At 39.7% G+C, this 22,800-nt stretch overlaps 1 protein-coding gene across 1 annotated transcript in view; it reads right to left on the bottom strand.

Annotated features, from left to right (window-relative positions):
• Nucleotides 1–22,800, bottom strand: part of itga5 (integrin, alpha 5 (fibronectin receptor, alpha polypeptide)) — a gene marked incomplete in the record, with an annotated part of 53,428 nt that overhangs the window by 5,933 nt on the left and 24,695 nt on the right. Inside the window, 16 exon segments of the mRNA XM_014016259.1 lie at nt 2,224–2,331; nt 2,858–3,016; nt 5,044–5,149; nt 5,240–5,320; nt 5,442–5,521; nt 7,040–7,132; nt 7,217–7,367; nt 11,245–11,312; nt 17,910–18,047; nt 18,262–18,419; nt 18,779–18,834; nt 20,182–20,295; nt 20,531–20,576; nt 20,660–20,851; nt 21,758–21,972; nt 22,060–22,112. Coding sequence (XP_013871713.1) covers nt 2,224–2,331; nt 2,858–3,016; nt 5,044–5,149; nt 5,240–5,320; nt 5,442–5,521; nt 7,040–7,132; nt 7,217–7,367; nt 11,245–11,312; nt 17,910–18,047; nt 18,262–18,419; nt 18,779–18,834; nt 20,182–20,295; nt 20,531–20,576; nt 20,660–20,851; nt 21,758–21,972; nt 22,060–22,112 — 1,818 coding nt within the window.

Below are 22,800 nucleotides of genomic sequence, written 5' to 3'. Positions count from 1 at the left end.
CTGAACCCCTACAGTGTATGAGTGTGATTTAAAGCACTAATTAGTCTCTATAGATTGATTTATCTATATTAGCTTTGTAGTGAGATCTAATGGAGTGCTGTATGAATGGGTAAATGAGGGCACAAATTGTAGTGTGAAGCGCTTTGAACATCTTGGTTGGATAGAAAGGCACCATTTACAGTTAGGTCCATTTATATTTGGATACTGACACAAATTTTGTCTTTTTACCTGTTTACTGAAACATATTCAAGTTAGAGTTATATAATGAACAATGACATAAAGTCCAGACATTCAGCTTTCATTTGAGGGTCTCCAGATTTAAATTGGACGAAAGGTTTCGGAGTGTCAGCTCCTTAACATGTGCCACCTTGTTTTTAAAGGGACCAAAATTAATTGGACTATTGACTCCAAGGATATTTCATGGATAGGTGTGGGAAATCCCTTCCTTATGTCATTCTCAATTAAGCAGATAAAAGGCCTGGAGTTGATTTGAGGTGTGCTGCTTGCATTTGGAAGGTTTTGTTGTGAAGTAAACATGCGGTAAAAGGAGCTCTCCATGCAGGTGAAACAAGCCATCCTTAAGCTGCAAAAACAGATAAAACCCATCCAAGAAATTGCTACTATATTAGGAGTGGCAAAATCTACAGTTTGGTACATCCTGAGAAAGAAAGAAAGCACTGGTGAACTCATCAATGCAAAAAGATCTGGGTGCCCACAGAAGACAACACTGGTAGATGATGGCAGAATAATCTCCATGGTGAAGAGAAACCCCTTCACAACAGCCAACCAAGTGAACAACACTCTCCAGGAGGTAAGCGTATCAATATCCAAATTTACCATTAAGAGAAGACTGCATGAAAGTAAATACAGAGGGTTCTCCGCACACTGCAAGCCACTCATAAGCATCAAGAATAAAAAGGCTGGGCTGGAGTTTGCTAAAAAACTTCTAAAAAAGCAGCACAGTTCTGGAAGAACATTCTTTGGACAGATGAAACCAAGATCAACCTCTACCAGAATGATGTTAAGGGAAAATTATGGTGAAGGCGTGGTACAGATCATGATCCAAAGCACCACATCATGTGTAAAACACAGCAGAGCAGTGTGATGGCTTGGGCATGCATGACTGCCAGTGGCACTGGGTCACTAGTGTTTATTGATGATGTGACACAGGACAGAAGCAGCCCAATGAATTCTGAGGTATTCAGAGCCATACTATGTGCTCAGATCCAGCCAAATGCAGCCAAACTGAYTGGTCGTCGTTTCGTACTACAGATGGACAATGACYCAAAATATAAAGCCAAAGCAACCCAGGAGTTTATTAAAGCAAAGAAGTGGAATATTCTTGAATGGCCAAGTCAGTCACCTAAATGTTGTCTCTGTCCAAATATATTTGGACGTAACTGTAAGTACAGTCCATTTACCATTTACCATTCTCTGATGAATGCCTTTTGACAGCTACTCTTCAGCAGTCACAGCTGAGTGAGASACAGGCTTAAAAGATAATCCTAACAAAGCATTGATACGTATCATTGCCAAACAGATATGACAACCAGAACAGTGAGACATATTTTTTTGTGTTCAATGCATAACTCAKTTCTTAAAATTCAGTGGATTCCTCTCTCTCTATGACCTCCACAGAGAGTTTCAACTAGACACTGCCAAACACAAAGACATATTAAGAAAGAATCACTTTTAACAAACATATCTGGTTTCCAGACACGGATGAAAGTGGAAAAAGTGATTGTTTTATATACCAGACTGACTGAACTTGTTTGGCAAACAAAGAGAACCGAGCTGTGGGAGACAAAGAGCATTGGTGTTATCTGGACATGGATAAAGCAGCTTGTTGCAGCAGGGCGGATCAATGTGAGKGGGCCTGGTTCAATAACAAGCAAGGCTAAAGCGTTTGAGAGCAGTCTGTGAGTTATCAGTGCACCAGTGTCAAAAGTCTCCTCCCTTCTCTGTTTTTGCTTCACTTTTATTAAAAAAAAGTCTTCAATGTTAATCACCACAGCAAGACCATCCTGTGCCCTCTGACCCTTCYCTCTGAATGACATCATAATTTAATTACCAAGTCTCCAGGGCTTGTTAGAAGCAGAGCTGCAGACCTAAATCTGCACACTCAATACAAACTTCACTGTCTTATGTGAGTCACACAAAACCAAATTCTTATTTTCAAGTTGTGAATCGACCGGCTTTTTTTTATTTTAGAAAGTCTCTTACCAGGTTAGTCAGCTGGGAGAGCTGGTTCTTGTGGATATCCCTCCTCGCAACATGGTGCTCATGGGCCTTCAGTGCCAGAACGGGAGACTCTGTGGACATTCGCTGGAGCTTAAAAAAATAAAAACACCTATTAGAAGAACCCCACACATACAAACTACACTCTCTTATGATATCAGCATGCCCTAAGCTTTCTACTCATTCAGCAGTAGCATTGGGATCTTTTCATTCCAACATGGCATTTCACAGAGAAGGACATTCAGTCACAGCTACAACKAACGACCTCTCCCAGCCGAGCTCRAAGTCTGCTAAGTTTCACATGTAAACATAAACAACTGTACAGAAAGTCTTGGCCCACAGAATCCTAAAGGYTTCTCGGTTTAAAAGGGTGTTGCTGCATGCTGAAGATGAGTGATCGTAGCACTGGTTGAGGTGGTTCTTCAGGCTGCGCTGAACACAGGGAAGAGCTGCGGGTTCAAAGCAGCGGTGGGGTAAGTGTTCCGGGTGTGGCAGGGAAGCTGGGAGGAGGCGGGTGGGTGAGTGTGGGCAAAACACGAGAAATCATGGAAGAGGGACGACCTGTAATTAAGCCTGATCTGATCCCCGAGAGGTGTGCGTGTGCATGAGAGATGCTCACCCTGAGGTTCAGGTGGTTCATGTTTTTGTCCGCAGTGCAGTTAATGGAGCCTTCGGTGRAGAACTCCAGGGGGTAAAGGAGAGTGTGGTCCTGTAAACGCAGAGGGCACCGCAACTCCAGTACGGTGTTGCTGATCTGACTCGGGCCGTTGTTCACAAGCTGAAAAAACAAAACAAAACAGAAGAAAATACCAATTATAAAGGTCGGATGGAAATCTTACCTGGGATGTCATTTAAAAAATTGGTAAAACTAATCTAAACGATTCTGCAGGCAAATCCATAATCACTGCTTTTAGTTTGAAGGCTGCTTTCGCTGTGCTTTTATTTTGAATACAAGTGAACATTTACTTCAGCAGTGACAGTATAAAAATAGCAAATATTTCCCCTGTTACACACAATTGATTAAGTAAAAAAGTCAGTAGTGCGAAATAACAAAAAAAGAAGCAACAATTTAACAAAAGTATATACATAACAATGTCAACAACACAACAAAACATAACTTCCATTACACACGGGCATGATGTAGACGACTACGTGACTAACGACTGGATTCTACTGGAACTACTGGACTGCATTCCTGACTTTATTTTTCACCGTTTTGTGAAAAATAAAGTGACAACAAAAGAATCAGCCTCATTGTATCGTATCAATCTGATACTGATACTCATCTTGGTATTTATGGTATCAGTACTTGAATCAATACGTCCACCCCTTGTAGCAGCAAAGTCTGTATGTCAAAGTCTGAGTTTGTAAGAGTTTTCGTACTTACCATAATGTTAGCATTCAGTTACAAAAGCAAACAAATAGAACTGATAAAGAATGCAGAGTTTGTAACAAGATTTTGGTTTTCCATATGAATGAACTCAATGGAAGGAAATTTTGTCTCTGATTAACTGAATTAAGGATACAGTCTTATATTTTATACAATGTGATCAATTGTAGTCTATCACTTTAAACAAGAAGAGAATTAATATGTTTCTGCTCAATGCGTCCCTCTGCAGTATAAACAAGGGTTGTTGATATTGTAAGGTCTGTAAAATGTAACACCCCCAGGGGGTGTGACCAGGATGTTTGGGTTTTGTGAAGCACACCTAAGTTTTTAGTCTTTGTGGAGCGTTTATAGTAAACAGATGCGGGACTGTAAAGGTCTATTGTTTAATTTTGACAAGACTAAAGGCCTAAACATACTCCTTCCGAAGTCGACCAGACGAGGCGCGGTCATGTGGTTGTTCAGTGTTCGTTTTCGCACTCACCTTTTAAAGAGACACACCGCACCGAGCTCCAGGGAAACCCCTCCTGCAGCAGTATACGTCACTGCCTGGGGTTTCTTCCAGCTGGAGTCTACAATGCCGAAAACAGGTCAGAGACCTGTCACCCGACAACATTTATGCGCAAACCTGTCTCAGTTAAAGCTCCAGTTTTTATCAGACAGACTCCTCCGTGCACAATGCCTGTTTTATCTTCATTCTGTTAGACTATCTTTATGAACAGTCGGCTTCTAGAAGCGAGTCAGTTTTTTATTTTTTTTGAAGCGAGTGGTTGAAGCAAAATGTAGCGTCAGTGCTTTCAGCAGAAACAAACAGTCCCACAAACTGATCAATCACATAATAAGTTCTTATGTGGAGGGGGTAAAAAGTTCTGCCGGATGGTTTGTAACAAAGGGAGTGGTCAAGTTGACGCTGAGAATATGGTAATTTTCATCGTAAAACTGCGACAATCTGAGCCAGTTTCAGCAGTTYGGAGGGAGTGTGAAGTAGGCTTTAGGGCCATACAAAAAGGCACTGGAAGACAGTGGCTCTGAACAATGAGATGGAAGAAGAAGAATAAAGTTTTTACAGAGAATTCACCTGTTTTTTGCGCAGTTATTCAGGCTTCCAAGTTTTTAACACATTTTCTTACAAGAGAATATTGTTTTATGTATCTAAAATGAGCCACTGTTTTAATAAAAACAGAAGAGTTCATCTTTTAATTTTCTATATTAATTTCCTATTTAAAGCAGAAGCTGCAATGTTACAACAGTTTTTCTCCCAGCATCACTCTGTTTTTTTGGAGTTCATTTTTAAAAGGAGTTTCTTTTGTATTATTCTTTACTGCTCTACAAAGTTTTACTTTTTTTTCTTGATTGAACAGGAGGCTCAGTCTGCCCCGCCCTGATGAATGTACCTAACTAAGAGCATAGCTGATTACCTCATAAATGTGTTCCACAGCAGGCCCCACATCCTGTTCCACTGCATACGTTTTGGGCACTTTCCAGTTGGCCAGGGGAAAGAAAACCTTATCTGGTCGAGACACACTTTAAAAAGAGAAAGAGGGCTGTGAGAACAAGTGCAGGGAGACCTAATGAAGTCCCAGAAGTTTGAAAAAATAAATCTGCTCATCTCACCCCTGAAGAATGACATCAGCCTGAACAACCACCTCCAGCTTGTAGGACACAACTTCACTGTTGGAATTGTTCTCGTTTTTACTGTGGAAACAGGGAAGAGGARAAAATGATCCTGATTAGCTGAAGTCGTTTGAAAGGAGTTGGGATGGATTCCGTAAATATTAAACAAGCTGTTTCTTCTGCATGGTAGGCTTAATTGTACCTGCGTATCTGAACATCAAACTGGACAGTTTTGTGTGTGTCCTTTAGCCGTGGCACAGTGAAACGCAGACCTGCCCAAAGCTGTGAAAGTCAAACATAATATATAGATTGTTTACACAAAGCTCAGATATATTACTTACATTTTTACTAAGCAGGTTGTATAAAAAATAAGGATTTTAGAAAGATGAACATTTGTTAAAAATATTTTTGCTAAAAACAGCTCTGCTCTGTTTGAAACAAATAAGAAACAAATTAGGCATAGAAATGATTCACTTCACATTGTGACTCATCACAGTCTAATTGCTTTATTGTTACAAACATACCGAAGTAATAGTTCAGATACATTGAAAAAGACTTTTGTGGAAAAGTTCAGAATGTTAAATACCTGTTGTATTGTATATTTCAAGCCACCACCTGAGGCAGACGGTTGTGTTTTCAAAGGTCAGGCAGACAAAGAACGAGCAGCAGAAGAAACAGCTTTACAGTGCAGTATGATGGCTTTACGTTTTAGAAAGCTTGTTCCTTGTAAATGTTTTAAATTAAAAATGTAAATTTGACTTTTTAAGAGGAGTAACTAACTTCTAAAGGATGTCTGAAACAAAATTCATGTTAAATTTGTTTAATAACAGTTAGGACATTAAACAGYAAACTGAAACTGTCCTCGTTTCTCCATATCTGAAATGGATCTATCCTCAGATTTTGTGTCAGAAATCTGGTCACATTAAGGTAAAATGTATTTATTTTATTACCAGTTAAAAGCTAAACTCAATCCTGCCCCTTCCCTAATATAATATTATTGTAATAATAATATCTTTTGACTCTATTAACCATTTATTTTTCAAATTATTGATGTTGGTCAAATATCTACTAACCTCTGCTAACACTGATTTAATTAGCTAGCTAGCCTAGTTAATTAGCTTACTAGCTACAGGTTGCATATTCAATGCCGGTGTTTGCTCACATCACAGAACTAATTTGGTATTATCATTTTGCCCTTAGGTTACAAAAGCTAGTATTAGGAAGTTTTGTGTTGTCTTTCAGATGTTTTACCTAACCAATGTAAGTTAAAGTAGGTCCAAAACCTGAAACTGGCTTGAATAGTTTTATGACAAACTGAGGGCATTTGGTTTTGTTTTGGCAATTTCTGTGTTGCTGTTTTGTAAATGATATGAAGATGTTTATCGTTCCTAACCTGTCCACAGAACCACTTCAATAAATATGAAAATGTTTTAAGGTCATGTAACCAACAGGATTCTAATTTGGAGAGGAAATCATAAGATCATAATTTTTCAATACAGGTTGAAAAATTATTGTTTTGTCTTTACCTTGTTAACATTTAGTTGTCAGGTTTCCACTGCAGACCAGTTAAAACATTAACACCAGTTTTTGACCTAGTCGTTAAAAAAGAGGAACTTTTCCCAGCAGGAAGCTGAAGTTACAGGTGAAATCTTCCCTTTCCTGTCACATTTCCTAACACATGCCAATATTTCCTGTGCTATGCACACCTCAACCCACATACTTCATCTTCTAAACACCAACAATTTCCTTTTTAAAAGGGCGTTACACCATTTTTCGCATAAACCGAAACATTGTTCTTACGTTGGTACCAGCCTTCATTGGGTTGCCCAGATCACAGCTGAGGTAGCGGGTCTGGTTCTCGGTCTCATAGCTGCAGGTGAGCTGGGTTAAACTCTAAGAAGAAAGAGGACATGTCAACATATTAGCTCCAGAAAGCTGCAAATTATTTATTCGTATTTTGGTGTTCTCCCATCTTACCTCATTGTTACGAGCAATACCGGTGTAGTCAGACTCAGGGGGTAACACTACATGCAGCTCTGCCTCATAAGCTCCTCCCTCTCCTTCATTCCTGGCATTGAAAGTCAAGGTCACCGAGTTGTCATCACCGAGGTAGACTTCCTTTCTGTCACTGTGGKGCCAATCAAAGCAAAAATGAAGATTAATTGTCAATTGATGAATTTCTTACAGATTTAATATGGKTCTAATTGTGTTAGAGTACTATGGTAGTACAGTAGTAAAATGAGGAGTGATCATTGCTATGTTTCTTATAGGTTTAGAAATTAGTGAGGCGACAGAGGCGACAGGAAGTGGGTGTTTGTTCTGCTACCGGTAGATTGCCGGTTCAAACCCCCACCCTATTCATCTGTTGTTGTGCCCTTGGGCAAGACAGTTCACCTGCCCTGCCCGCTGGTGGTGGTCAGAGGATCTGGTGGCGTTTGTGCATGGCAGCCTCCATGCACCGACGGATTTGATAAGGCACTATGTAAGTTCAGGCCATTTACCATATGAAATTTTGAAGCCTGCAGCGTTTTAAGATGACAAAATTAGCATTTTGTTGTCTTGGTGGGAAATGGGCATGGGCGTGCCATTTTTTGCTCATCAATAATRTTCAAATAGACCCCTTCAAATGTGCAGAATTTCCTAGTGGTTCATAGTAGCTTTATTTGTTAAACCTTTACGTTGTTGCAACCTGGAGTTGCACCAAATTATTTTTAGTTTATTTTTTTCACCTGTTTCCACCTCAGTCTAATTATTCACAGAGGTGGGGACTCGAGTCACATGACTTGGACTCRAGTCAAACTCGAGTCATTAATTTTAAGACTTTAGAGTTGACTTGAAAAAACGTTCAGAGACTTAGACTTGACTTTGACACCAATAACTTGAGACTTGAATTGGACTTGAACCTGTTTACTTGAAAAGACTTGATATTTTATCCCAACTCTAAAGTTTAAAACATATTTATAAAGTGCGCCCCATTAATTCATTTCACGCACTCTGTACAACCTCACCGAGCCTGTCGGCACATTTTGTCATCCTTTTTTTTTAAACTGTAAGTTCTCGACCGTTTGTGCAATCTGAAAAATCCCAATGGATCCTGAAAGCCAGGAGTCTGGGCTTTTCGCAAATATAAGGGGTTTTACGGTAACATCACGTGATCGGTTGCAGGAAGCCCGGTAAATAAAGACATTCGGTGGTGCAGTGTAATGGAAAGTTATGAGCAATTGCGTGTTTTCTTTTTCGAAGCGGAGAGGAAACATTTTCTTAGAATAATATCTGCAAGATGTTCTTCAAGAGTCATCAAGCCATCACGGAGGTTCCAGGATGATTTTGAGACCTAAGAAGACGTTGAGGAACCGGCTTCTTGTGAAGAAATGTAACGTAGTTTATGGAGTATCTGAGCACATCACTCTTGTGAATGAAAGTTTTTAATTTTATGTTTTATTTTATGAATATTTGAGCAGTTGTTTGTATGCTTATTTTCATAACAGTGTAACCAGTAAGTTATTTTGTACAATATATGCGTATTTAGAGTTAGTGTGTGTAAATACTGTGCGCATTACCTCCAAAACGCATTGGGATGTGGATATTTTTTAATCCTACACCAATATTAAATCTGACAGCGGATTCCGATGGTGATCACAATATGAATAATTTATTCATTTTGCGATCACCTGCGTAAAGCCGCAGTGACTTCCTCTTTAAGAACCGCCCACGCTCAGTGTGTGTGTTCGTTTCACAAGACCCAAGTGCAGCAGTTCTCCAATACTGCATTACATTAGCCCATCACGAGGCGTTTAATCCCGCTGAGGACAACTTTTTTTCAAATCGTCGGGTTTATGGAGTTAAAACTGCTGAAGCCGAGCTGATAAAAAAGATAAAAGACTGCAGGACACGACGCCGGAAAGTTCCGTCCCGTCGTTTCCCAAATCAGGAGAAACCCCTCGCGCACGCTGATGACGCAACATCACTAAACAACAAACAAAATGTAAGTCTCCTACAAAACCTTAAACTAAAATTAATGTATAAATAACGTAAAACTACAGAGAACCAATTATCTTGTTTTCTTTCAGTAAACCACAAAACCTAAAACACACCAGCCGTCTTAAAACAAACTCGTCAAAAAGTAAGTTTGTTTCTTGTTATTAAATCAAATGAAACGACATATGAAAACAGTAATTGTATTATTTTTGTGTGTTTTAGCTCCTGTAATGTGGAGGGTTTTTTTGTATGAGTAGTTTTTTTGTGTGTGTGTATTTTGTTTTGTGGGAGTGTTTTTTTTGTTTTTTTTTTGGTGTTAAGTTAATCTTAACACCATCAACCTTTGCTTGTGGAGCCAAGCCCTCTTTGTGTTTGTGAAGTCAGACCACCATCTTCTTGCTTGTGGAGCCAAGCTGGAAGCTTATTTGTTTATGTTGAACTTTGAATTTAAGTGGTTTTCACACCAATCATGGGGGGAGGGGGGGTGTATTGTTTGTATTTATATTTTTCTATTTTGTTTGTTCTATTTTGTTTTGTAAGAAATATATTTGAAAAAAAAATTTTTTTCCTTTGTTTGTGCTCACTTTCTTTGTTTAAGCATATTTTTTGTTACTAAATATTTAGTTAAAGTTGAAAGGGTGTGTAGTTATATTTTCTTTTTATGTAATCTACATGTCCTTGTGTGTATGGTTAAACTAAAAATAACTCTAAACCATATTTGTTATAAAACAGTTTAAGAAAACCATAAAATAGTTGCTAACATCCTACATGTCAGGAGGGAAACCTGGCTGGCACCCAACTTAATTAATCAAATAAATAGCAATAAAATCAGTAAAAATAAATAAATAAAAAAAAGGAACCGTCACAACATCACAGTTTCATATTACACAGATATTTTTTGACRATACCCCAGACTGCAAGATAAAGCTGCTTCTGCATGTGCTCAAAAATAACCACAGACTTCCATGATAATAACTGGTGAACGCAAAGTTTGTAAAAGTTGAAAAAATATAGCATTTATATGAATGAATACATTTGATTAAACAGCTGGATACATTGTGGACTAGAGCCTAACAGACAGGATAATAATCATTGATAACATTTTCACAGAACCTACTTTCCTTTTCTTGTGATTACATAAAACATCAGATCTGCTGTTGACCTGAAAGTCAACCACAATCTTTGTGAAACCTAAACACAACTAAAGACTAAAAAACACCACAAAACCTTCAARCCTCCCTGAGGAATCCTTGCACTAATAGGTTATATGATTTGGCAGCAGAATAAAAGACTGTAGGAATGATGAATAACCAAATTTTGACAAATTCTACTAAATTGTTGTCATTCTGTCAACTCCTCCAAGCACTGTTACATTTCTGTGATGTAGTACAGAACAGACGCAAACAACAAGGTTGGGCTAAATTGCACTAATCACACTTTCTACATCTGTTGGCAAGCAGATTATTTCATGTGTGACAGATCGGCCATACGTTTTTAAAAAATGGAGGCAGATGGTAGATAAATATAGGAATGTGAAATCAAAATGACAGAGCAGAAAATGGGAGCATCAGGGAGGTTGTTATTTTTGAGAAAAATGCTAACAGATTTCTTGAATCAGAGTGTGGTAACCCCGGGTGCTCCTGACGGCTTCGGAGACCAACGAGGTTGCTTTCTGGCAAACAGCTATCCAAACACTTTCCTTGATCTCCTCTGTCAACTATTCAGCAAATGAAGAACAGTGCTGCTTACTGTTTTCACAAGATGGCGTGACACTCTGCTTCAATGTTGCGGCTATTAAAACTTACTTTCTGGTATGTTCAAACTAAACAAAGCAGCCGGAGCAAGAAAAACAGCTGCATTCATGCTTTATCACACAAATTGAAAAGGTCCTGTTCGGGCAGGAAGGACTTGAAGAGTTCAGCGTCTGTGACCCTGTTCAGAGTTTACTGTGCATATTGCAATAAAATCTACTTTATTTCCTGAAACCATCTGCTCTGGGACAAAAACAAGGATATGAACAGACTCACCTATAAACTGCAAGCTTCAAGTCAGGAACGCAGATGTTGTCCTCTCCGCAGTCCAGCAGAATCTGAGCCTAAAAGGGCAAATGACGTTTTTTAATCAAATTTGCCATTAACGGTTTACAGTTGAATTTGCTTATCTGTTAGTAAAATATTTCATGAATTTCTGCACAGATATTAATGAAACTTTCTGAAAAATAAATTTGAATGCACATCTACACAACACAACATGGCTGACATTAGCAAACCAAGAAAATGTTTGAATTATGTCAGCTGTAGAGATGTTGAGTCATTCACATCATTCCAAATTAGAAATTTTCATAATTTTTCAGGTTTGACTAACCTTTATAGCAGGGCTATTCAACTAGTGGCCCGTGGGCCACATCTGGCCCACAAGTGACCAAAATGTGGCCCACCATGTGGTTTATTCATCTCTTAAGTCCACATCCCTGGTTTTCTACCTTAATTGCTAGAAGTTATTTTAGGTGGACATAGACATGTTTGGTATCTGCAAAAACGTCATATTCTTGGCTAGAAGCTGGTAAAAACCATTTCTATGAACATCTAAGAGAGTCAAAACTACAAGCAGTTGAAGATAAAACTATGAAAGTGAAAATAAAACTGGTTTTAAAATTTAGCAAATGTCAAAAATAATATTTGTGTTAAAAAGGAGCCATGATCTTATTTTTAGGGATGCACCGATATGAAAATTTCAGCCGATATCGATATCTGATATAATTATTGCTGTTATGGCCAATAACCGATATTTACTGATATTACACAAACACACAAATTATATTGTACATATACGCAAAAACACACTTGGGTCTTTTTTGATACTGTAAATAAACAACCAGACCTCTGACATGGCTCCTTACTTCAGTTATTCCTGACTATGCAGCGTCAGTATTACTATCACGATCAAACAGATGCCGCTCAACCAACCAGCTCCCCTCCCAAAACAGAAACTAAAGCTAAAAAGTGGGAAATCAATATTGGACATTAATATCGGCCCAGTTTTACATATCAGACTGATACCGATATTCTAAAAAATTACCAATATCGGCCGATACCGATTTCAATACCGATATATCATGCATCCCTAGTTATTTTTGTTTTTGATATTGTTTTACTATCACTACATACTGGTTGTATGTTATATCCATGATTAAATGCAGCAAAATAAACTAATTCAAAGGTAACAGAGTTTTGTAATAATTGGTGTATTTACAAAATGACTGGATATTCGGCCCCTGTCTGCATTAACTGTGGCCCCCCAGAGCAATTTAGTTGAATAGCCCTGCTTTATAGTATTGTCATTATTAAACATAGATTACTTCAAGAAATGCTCGGCCTTTGTGAATGTGAAAATAGCACATGCTACATCATCCTTCTGTTAAAAGTATACAACCTGATTTGTGCGACAAGATCCAGCATGTACCGTGACTAACACATTCCACCCCTGCCTCCGACCACTAATACACACACACACACACACACACACACACACACACACCTGGATAACCTCTCCAACAGTTTTGTCAGTATTGTCTGAATTGCAGCCCAAGCAGACAATACTGTCTTATAGATGTGACGACGAGCACAGACACACTCCCATGAATCAGCTGTCCTGACACACACACACACACACACACACACACACACACACACACACACACACACACTGTTTGGTTTAAAAGGAGGGAAATAATGAGCAGTTCAGAGATGCTAAGCGTGCAGCTGCCAGCTCCCAGCTCTCACCCACGCCCCACATCACAGCCCAGTGTGGTGAACCGCGCTTTCGCCGCACACTTCACCACCCTGCCAACCACAGCTGTATACAATCATATAGAGAGGGAGGAGCCTGCTCCTTCGAGGGCATGCTGGGACGTGAGATATCTGTGTTGAACTGGAAACAGGGCCGAGGACGTAGAGATTATACTTTGGAGCAGAAACGCTACTGGATGATTGCGTGACCACCAAACATGTGGCAGAGCGGCGGCAGGGTTGCATCTCACTGAGACTGACAGTATGATGATGAAGATAAGGATAATAAATAGAAAGGGAGAAAAGATTAAAGAGAGCAATGCGCACCCCTTGTTATTACACCATCAAGGGGCTTTAATTATGAACACCATGGTAACCACAATGCTAACTTGGCCACATGTTCACCCTAGGTTGCATGTCAGTATAAGACTGGAAAACACTGTTGTTGTCCCATCAATGTACTCCAGTGACATCAGCATGTGACACAATGAAGCAAAACGAATATAAATAGAGCCCATTTATCAGAGTCATACTCATTTGATCACATGATATTAGTTTAAGAACAGTGAGGCCATTGATCTACAGTTTGAACCATTTCCACATTCCAAAAAAACAATATCTATAAATGATATAAATTCATAGATCCCTCAGAACTCCACTCAAAGATGTGGAAAATGTTCAAACGAGAGAGAGAGAGAGAGAGAGAGAGAGAGAGAGAGAGAGAGAGAGAGAGAAGCTGCTCCAGGAAGATCAACTGTCTCGCTACAGCTTGAAAAGAACTTGGCACAGCTGTTGAAATGTTACATGGCCCGCTGCATATCCTCAAAGCATATGTGGAAATCAATAGAGCAACGTGAGTCCGATCAGATCCAAGGCTGTGGTATAATGGTCACTCTCCACTGTTTCTGCATAGCTGCTTTGACCCAATATGAAGCGAGATTAATAAAACATGTTAGCAGCCTGACTCACACGTTTTTAAACAGACACGCACAAACAGAAAGATCGCATTCACACCTTCTGATTTAATTTTTCTTTTCTTTTTTTTGAACTTTTTTGACAGTTTGAGGATTGATGTTAGAGCGAAGCCTCATCTCAAGGTTATGGTTCAAAGACGAACCACATCTGTTGGAGGCCAAATTGCTTTGATATCTAGAAGAGACACGGATGAAAAAGACCAATAGAAAGTAGTTTGAAACACATTGGAACAAAGAAAAAAGTAAAAGAGCAAAAAATGGGGCTCAAATTACACTGATTGCATTTTCTAAATGTTCTAATCTGATGGGCATTACTGAACACTCAGATGATGCAGGCTGCACCAGAGATGAAATGATGCATGTTTAGCAGATTTTAAAAATGGCTGAATATAGAAAGTCTTGAACCAAATGAGTCAGTAATCGTGTTTCCATCCAATTACATCCAATTTTAATTCGAATTTTGAACTAATTTTAATTATTTCGCAAAAAGGAAAAAATTAAGAAATGCAAATCAAACGGAGTTTCCATCAACTGGCTTGACGCAAATCAATTACGTCATATGCATGTGCGTAGTAAACAGGAAGTAACTGTTGCTAAACTCGCAGGGTCCAATCATCTCAGGATAATGGAGAGAAGTTATCATGAATGCGTTTCTACTATCAGGAAAGTTGTAATTATTCTGTTATCAACTAGTTTTGGCGATGTTGCTGCTGTCTGGAGACGTAGAGAATGAAATGCAATTTTCTTCACGTTACGGGATTACTGAGAAGACGCCGACAGCGGGAGGAGGGTTCTGCTGCCAGTCGCGGCTGCAGCCGACCTAAAACTGGTTCCGGTACTGTGGAACGGCTGATCAGCTACGTGAGGTAAATGTTGGCTACGTCACAACTTATTCGGCAAAAGTTTTTCCATCTGTACTTTTGCGCATTAAGTGTTTATCGAAAAACCCAAAAACCACCTCAAGCGAGCGTAAAAACTTTTTAGTGAATTGAGGATTTTTTTTTTCCAATTTTGCTGTTTCCATCCGACTTCTAAATGCACATCAAAAAGCCTTGATGGAAACACACAGAGTGACGCGGTTTGTAGCTCATCCTGTAGTATCAACCACTATGTAACATTATCCATGAGTACTCAGACAATAGTCATGTTCTTGTTTTTTATGTGCATTTTGAAGTATTGCATTAGAAAAGGTGAATAGAAACGGTACGATTCAGAAAAAAAACTTGCTCGATTTTGCAAAAACATTTTTACGCTCGCTTGAGGGAGTTATGGGTTTTTTCAAAAAAGAGTCAATGCACAAAAGGAGAGACATTTGCCAAATAAGTTCTGACGTAGCGATCAGCTGTTCCTGCTGTCCAATGATTGTAGCAACTGCAGTTGGCCCCTCCTCCCGCTGTCAACGTCTTCCAGGATATTCCCTTAATGTGAAAAGAATTACATTTATTTTTCTACGTCTCCAGTCAGCACATCGCCAAAACCAGTTGATATAACAGAATAATTACAATTTTCCCGATAGCAGCAACATGTTCCTGATAACCTCTCCATTGTCATGAGATATGTATCCCTGTGAGTTTGTGACTATACTTCCTGTTTACTACAGCCATGCGTAACATCAACGTCTGATATAATTACTTAGTGTAGTCTGGTTGATTCACTTCAAGCCACTTGATGGAAACACATCTGATTCGCATTTCTTTTTTTTCTCTCTCCTTTTTGCAACATTTTAAAGGTTCGCTCAAAATTCGAATTAAAATTGTATGGAAACATGGCTTTTCACTCCACTACAATTTTCTCTCGCACCTTAAGCAAACAGATTTTAGTAATGAGGTTGTTGCTCTGGCCTGTGGTGCAGATGGAACTAAGCCAAAAGTCATTTCATTGGTTCATCTCTTATACAACTTTAACCTAGGGTAAAGAGCTTAGGATCATGATGGATAAAATGTTTGAAACTAGTTTCCTCTAATATGCAGCCTTAGGTAAATGTCCTCCAGAGGGAAGCTCAGAGTAGAGCTACTCCTCCTTATCAAAAGGCGTAAGCTAAGGAGGTTCAGGGATTTGTTTAGGGTGCCTCCTGGGCACATCCAAGGTTTATCTGAGCATGCCCAACTGAGACAAGATCTTGGAGCAGACCCAGAACTCACTGGAGGGATTATGTACCTCCTCTGGCCTGCGAACACTTGAAATACCTTAGGAGAATATTGGATGGTTCTCTAGGTTCTCTAGGAAAGGGAGGTCTGGTGTACCCTCCTGGATCTGTTGTCTCCAAGGAAGGATAGACGGGCAGAAAATTTAAAATATTCAGTGGTTAGAGAAGGTGAGGTCACCAGTTCAAATCCCGTGTAAAGTAAAATAACTCAGAGCATTTCTGCTATAGTTTATTTAGAAAGGGTTAGGAAGTGGAAACTATGGAAGGTTGAGTGTTCCAAAAAAAACCATAATTTTCATAGATTTTGCAAACGATGGAGAAGCACCGGGAGAAACTAAAAAATCTTCAGCCAAATTTTAGAGCAGCAAAGGAACACAACAGCTGGAGTAGCTCAAATAAGTGGGACTGGAGCCGGTTTAGGTAAATGGAGGTGATCTACAACTGTAGACTGGGACTCTTGACAAACTTCAGAGACATCTGAAGACGGTGAGTGCTTCAAGCTAGTGATGGAAGAAACAGTTCTTTGAAGGAATCTGGATCTCGAGGAGCTGCTCAAAAGAGCCGTTCAATTTTGAACAAGTTAGATCATCACATAGGGAAATACGTCATCACATAGCCGTACATGACGACATCATCATATTACGTGGGTGAAACCACATGTTTTGTCAAACAGAAACCCCCTCCAGCTTTCCTTGTGAGTTGCTGAATGCCACTGTTCTGCCAGTTTTCCATGAAAAAGCAAATCAGGAGCGACTTAAGTATGAAAAAATAAATATTATGTGAGGAATAAAAAATAAATAAATAAAAACGTCTCTTTACTGTCCGGGACTTGGCTCCTATCRTTTTTTGTAAAGAGCCGTTCAAAAGATTCGGATCGTTGGTGAATGTTACATCTTTACTTCATGCATTTTATTGAATGTAATTTGTGGGACACATATCTCGCTTGTGAAATTGTACTTTTTCTTTACAAAGTTTGTACTGATGTGTCCTTTGTGCATGTTCGTTTCTATTGCTAACTAGTTAGCAACTAGCTTGCTAGCAGCTAAATGGCTAGTTAGCGATCCAGGCTAAAAACAATTAAATTCTAGGCTCATCATTGTCTTTTTGTTCAGAGTCAAGTTTGACAAGTGACCAGCTGAGCTCCTGGGACAATTCTTCAACATCGGTACCAGCTGTCTCGCCATCCGGGTCAAGAAAGCCACGGGTCCTGCGGCTACAGGAGAGAGGAGCTTCTCTCTTTACATTTTGACTTTAAAGTAGTTTTTTTAAGTGACTGTGTTTTTTTATATGTTTATTTCTTGTCTGATTTTTATTTTGTGCAATGAAGATACTAGCAGGCAATGCTACTTGTTTTGCGTTAAATCCGGAAGAAAAAAAATCAACAACATAGCCTATATTTACTCACACTCACGGGCATAAAGTGAGCAATAACTGCAAGTTCATTTATAAGAAAATCGTTTTGGTGGTGTTTTACTGCATTTATGAGCAACGGTTTGCTGTAGCAGAGTATGAGTATTATTTACAGACTAAACTTTTTTTATATTTCAATAGACTTAATGGTTAGCTGTAGCGCTAAATGAGCAAAGACCAACAGCAGCTTCAGCTCCTCCATGTTAATTATTCCACCCACTTTTAAACGACGTTACCGCCAGTGGGGACACAAGTTGCAGTGGCAAATCACCTACACCTGAGTAGAACCGATCCGACGAGAACCGAGTGGAACCGTTCTTAACAATGGAAAAATGCCTAAAGAGTACAGGCAAATGTAACTAATGTTAAAGTACCTTCTGCTCAATGACGTCGGTGGTCTGATAGTTGAGGATGGGCCGCAGGCCGTGGGTGTCAGCAGCAGCTTTTGGATCCAAGCTGAAGTTGAAGGCCACGAAAATAGGGGAAAGTTTATCCCTGAAGTCCTTCTCATCCTGCAGTTAAAGAAACACATTGCAGTTTGTGGAAAAAAACTGGGAGATTTTTACTAATGAAAAAACATCTGTTGTTTAAGACCAAATAATAATAATAATAATAATACTAAGTTTGCATTATACAACTTCTATTATTAAACCTTTTTAGATTTTCAAGGCAGGTTTACAGTGAGTATCAAAGCCAGTTCACAAATTAAAATCACAAAAATCCTACTCTCAAGTAGATCTTTGTCTGGTCGCACAGACGCTCCCCGCGGCGCACTCTAACACTTCTCCGCAGCAAAGCCTCCTGGGAATCTGAGAACAGAGCCCTCTTCACTGCACCTTTCTGCTTGTGCTTGTGACTGTCAAGCTGCACCTCCACCTGGAAATCTGGAACACATAACACACAAGTGTGCATTCATGGCCTGATGAATGCCCTGAAGTCGCCCTAATGACAGGTTGGGAAAAAAACCTCCATAAACTTACCGAGACTCACACACAATACAGCCAATGTAACCTTAAAATAATGTCAGGGGTAGCATTCGTAGATGAAGGATGGTGTAATTAAAGACAGTAACTAAAGGCTGATAGGAAAAGTGATAAAACATGGAAAAGGACTGAGCATTAAACAGTCACAGGAAAAAACCCAGAGACCTACAGCTGCAACAGTTGTGATTCTAAAACACTAACATTGTTGGCCAGTTGACAGATTACGTGTAATACAACACAGATGTGGAAAATTGGCTCACCTAGATTGGCTGGTAGGTGTTTCCCATCAGCAGATATGCAGAAACTCAGGTTGACACTGTTTTGGACAGAAGTAACAAAGATTTGAGGAGAAAAGCTAATTTATGAATGCGAAAGGTTCTGGATAAACGTACAACACACACAATAGAGCCCAAAACTTGTTCCCTAACGTTCCCACGTTGATCAGTTTTCCTGTGTCAGCTCCTTACATGGTTTAAACTTACAAAGGGCACGAGGAATAATGGGAATGTAACGAATAACATGAGAAATATTTGGATGTTTGGAGACACGGCTGCCATCTGACCACTTTTGCCAGCTGGGCTGATAAAGTGCTGTGTCTCCATTTCCACCCCACTCGCCCCTCCTTGACACAGAAAGGGATAGCAGAGCTAAGAGGGGTGAAATCGTGCAAAGACTCGGGTTTCAGTGCTGACCAGCCAGTGGCTGACGGTACAAGCCTGTAGCCTGTTTCTCTCYCATGACATCAGCTGCACAACACGGAGCTGCTGTCCAAGTCTGAAAACTCTAAGACCACCCCTCCACCCTTCAACTTACTGCTAACCCCACACGAGACACCCCCCCTCCTTTCCACAACCTACGACTAACCCCACACTAAAGGGTCTAAAGACTACAAGCAAAAACGGGAACAGGAAAAAGGAAAATAGGGAGTAGGAAAAGCAAAAAAAGCGAGAATAAAACAGAAAATATGTCTTCTTTTGAGAAGTACTGACATGCATACGCTCTTGTGTCTGCACAACTGTGTGTGCAAGCTCACAGGAGTCTACGTGTCCTGATGTTTCCCAGCTGTGTTTCACCACTAAACAATATCTCATTCAAAGCAACTGCAAAGACCTCCGAGCCCCTCCCCTCACAAACCTCTTTCCCATTATCCCCCCYGCTTCTCCTTTCACCCCCACCAACAGCTCCTCATCGCCAGGCAACGCAGCATAATCAAGACATATGTGTATACAAGAGTTTCCTTCATGGATCAGGATGTGGAGCAGGGGTGAGGGAGGGAAACCGACACAGAAGTGCAGCGTCGACCACGACAAGCAGCGAGGCACCGTCATCTGTTTCCTCTCCCCCCCCCTGTCTCTGCAGCTGAAATGTGCACATTTGGAAGAGGCCAAAAACCCAGCTAACAATCCTCCTCTTCAGCATGTTAGCACTCAACAGAAGGACGGTAACTGCGGAACAGTCAGAATACAGGTCAAAACCAAGAGCGGATCAGTGCCCTGAGAGCCAACATGAAGGTTATTTCTTATCAGAACTTCCTGGCAGGACAGAGATGTTTATGTAAGGAGGAAATGAGGAAGCACATCTTTTTGTTTTGTTTTTTACAGTGCACAGGCTCAGAAACCGGCTGAGACAGGGACAGAAAGAGCTGGGTGTTGGACAAACTCACCAGGAAACAGGAATGCTGGCATTTTCACTGGTGATCATGCAGTTCTTCTCCTCAGGATTGATCATGGTGGGATAAATTGTCAGAGAGGCGCTGGTGTTGACTATGGGACGGGATCTGTTGATCATAAAGCAGCTTTCATTGAAAGGATGTCGCACTTTTACCTTCACTGCCTAAAAGTAACGGTTTAAACTTTTTAGGTTTATTTATACCTAAACACTTGAATGAAAACAGGGTTATATCAGACTTACAAAGCCTGGTTAGTTGTTTTGATTGTTTATACGTAGAATAGAGCCTTTAAAACAAACTGAGCTAAATAACTGGATAAGGAATGGATTTCAAAACAACAAACCTGTAAAGAACTGCCTTATTAACACCAAATGCTCCAACTATCAGATCTAGAAAAGAAAATTAAGTAACACAATTAGACATTCATAAAAATAGATGATATTGGTCATAATATTGCTGCACATTCAGGTACCTGGGTATCCATTCATGTCCAGGTCCTTAGCTCCTCGGAGGGCAAACCCAAAGCTTGCGGGAACAGTCCCAGCAGCCCACTGGCCCACAATCACCTGAGAGGGCTTTTCCTTAAGACCTTCAGAGTATCCGTTATAGATGTAGACCAGTCCCTGTTGGTCCTCTCCTCCGAACGGACAGCTTATAGCCACATCTTCCAAAAATCAAAAGATCAGAAGATTGTTAGTTTTTGTAACTTTCAGTTACTCACGAGTAAATGGGATGACATAACATACATATTTTGGCAGTAAAAGTGGGGTAAATAGCATTGGAAACTGCAGTCGTTTGTGTCAGATCTTCTCCTTAGAAATATGCATTTTAAGGTCTATCAAAAATTTTAAATATAACTGAGTCATATTTGACAATCTGTGGATTTGACTGGGTCTTTCTAGATCAGTGTGTGATAGGCAGAGGTGGTTAGAGTACTCAAAAGTTGTACTCAAGTAGGAGAAATACGTGACTTGGTTCATTTGAGGAAAGGACAGTTTGTTGTTTGGAGAATTCACAGCAAATGTGTGCATGTAATAGACTTTTGCTGCTGTTCCCTCTTGACTGTTGTGTTTATGTTGATTTTCATTGTTGTCAGTGCTGTAGATGGATGTTGTAACCAGGACATGGGAAAGTTGCACTAGTTGGAGTGCTTGGAAAAAGTGAAGCCCTTTTTAAACAATACTTGGCAGATGACTGTATGAATTATTTATCACAAACTATAAGCGATATAAAGATCAACAAATGCAGTATGAGGCCAGTTAGAATTAATTTGTTGCCAAAGCTGGAAAGAAAAGGCAGAACTAAATCTAGATTAGGTTTAGTTCTTGTTTTACTTCAGACCTGAGCTGTACTCCAATTAGCGGAACTACAAGATACAAATGTTGCATCGCTTCTTAATAAAATAAAAGCATTTTTTGATATAACACAAATAAATACTGATTATATTTGTTTGCTAGTGAAAATTTTCTATCACTAATTTGTACATTTAGACAAGCCAAAGCAAATTACAAGATGATGCTAACTTGTTTTATTTCAAGAGTTTCTGGTAAGTCCAACTCATCCTTCGTACCATTGAAACCATCCTGGTTCAGGTCTCCCAGTGGTGCAATTGTGCTGCCAAATCTCCCAAACACCTGGGTGCCTGTCAGGCGGGGGTGAGTTGCACTCAGCTCCAGCTTTAAAGGGCCACGCTGTAGATAAACGTAGACCCGGCCCATCTCTTCCAGACGACTGTCAGAACCTCGAACCATTAGCATTGGCGCACCCACCAGCAGATCAATCATCCTTCAAATGTCAACAGCACCGTTATTTCAAGTCAAACTGCAATATGCAAGTAAAAAAAATAGCAAAAAAAACTGCATCACGACTTACCCATCATTGTTGATGTCAGTTGTCGCCAGTGCGTAGCCAAAATACGATCCTATCTGTGAACAAATGTGTTTCTGTGAGTTTATTTGAGTAAATGTCAAAAGCTAAAAGCAAAAATCTGGTTTTCATTGATTACATCTTCAAGTTACTAATAACTGTTTACTTCAAGTTTGATTGTTGGATACATACAATAAAAAAACTTGTAGAAAAATGAACAATACTTTTTTGTGGTTTTACAGGTTAGATTTAGTTTGCAGGTGTTTTCTGGTTTTGATTTGTATTTTTCTGTCATAATCTGATCCCAAAACACAGCAGAGACAGTAAATTTTATTACTCAATAATAATTATTTATTAACTTGCTAATAGCCTATAKGCCACGGACATCAGGCCCAGCACTGGATGCCACTCCCAGCACTTCCGGTTCACGGTCAACACAGTGTTAGCGAAAGATTTTTTCACCCAACAACGACTCTTAATGATCTCCACAGTACAGAATTAGCATATTACATGTACCAACATTAACACAGGAGACGCACAGGTCCAGCCAAGTGGAAAAAAAAATCACTCCAAAGTGGATTAAAGCCATAAAAACAAAGGAAAGACGTTCGTGTTTATGGTTCCAGAATTTAGCCTTTTTCACTATTCTGTGGCTGCTTGTTCCGTGAATTGTTCACGTAGAGCTGTGACACTTACATTGTTGGAAAGAGCAGAGTATGGCTTTAAATTTATGGGCTACTTGTATGG

The sequence above is a fragment of the Austrofundulus limnaeus genome, unplaced genomic scaffold, assembly GCF_001266775.1.
Source record: "Austrofundulus limnaeus strain Quisiro unplaced genomic scaffold, Austrofundulus_limnaeus-1.0 Scaffold141, whole genome shotgun sequence".
Taxonomy (NCBI): domain Eukaryota; kingdom Metazoa; phylum Chordata; class Actinopteri; order Cyprinodontiformes; family Rivulidae; genus Austrofundulus; species Austrofundulus limnaeus.
The sequence above is the reverse complement of the archived record's forward strand: the minus strand, read 5'-3'. Positions and strand labels throughout refer to the sequence as shown.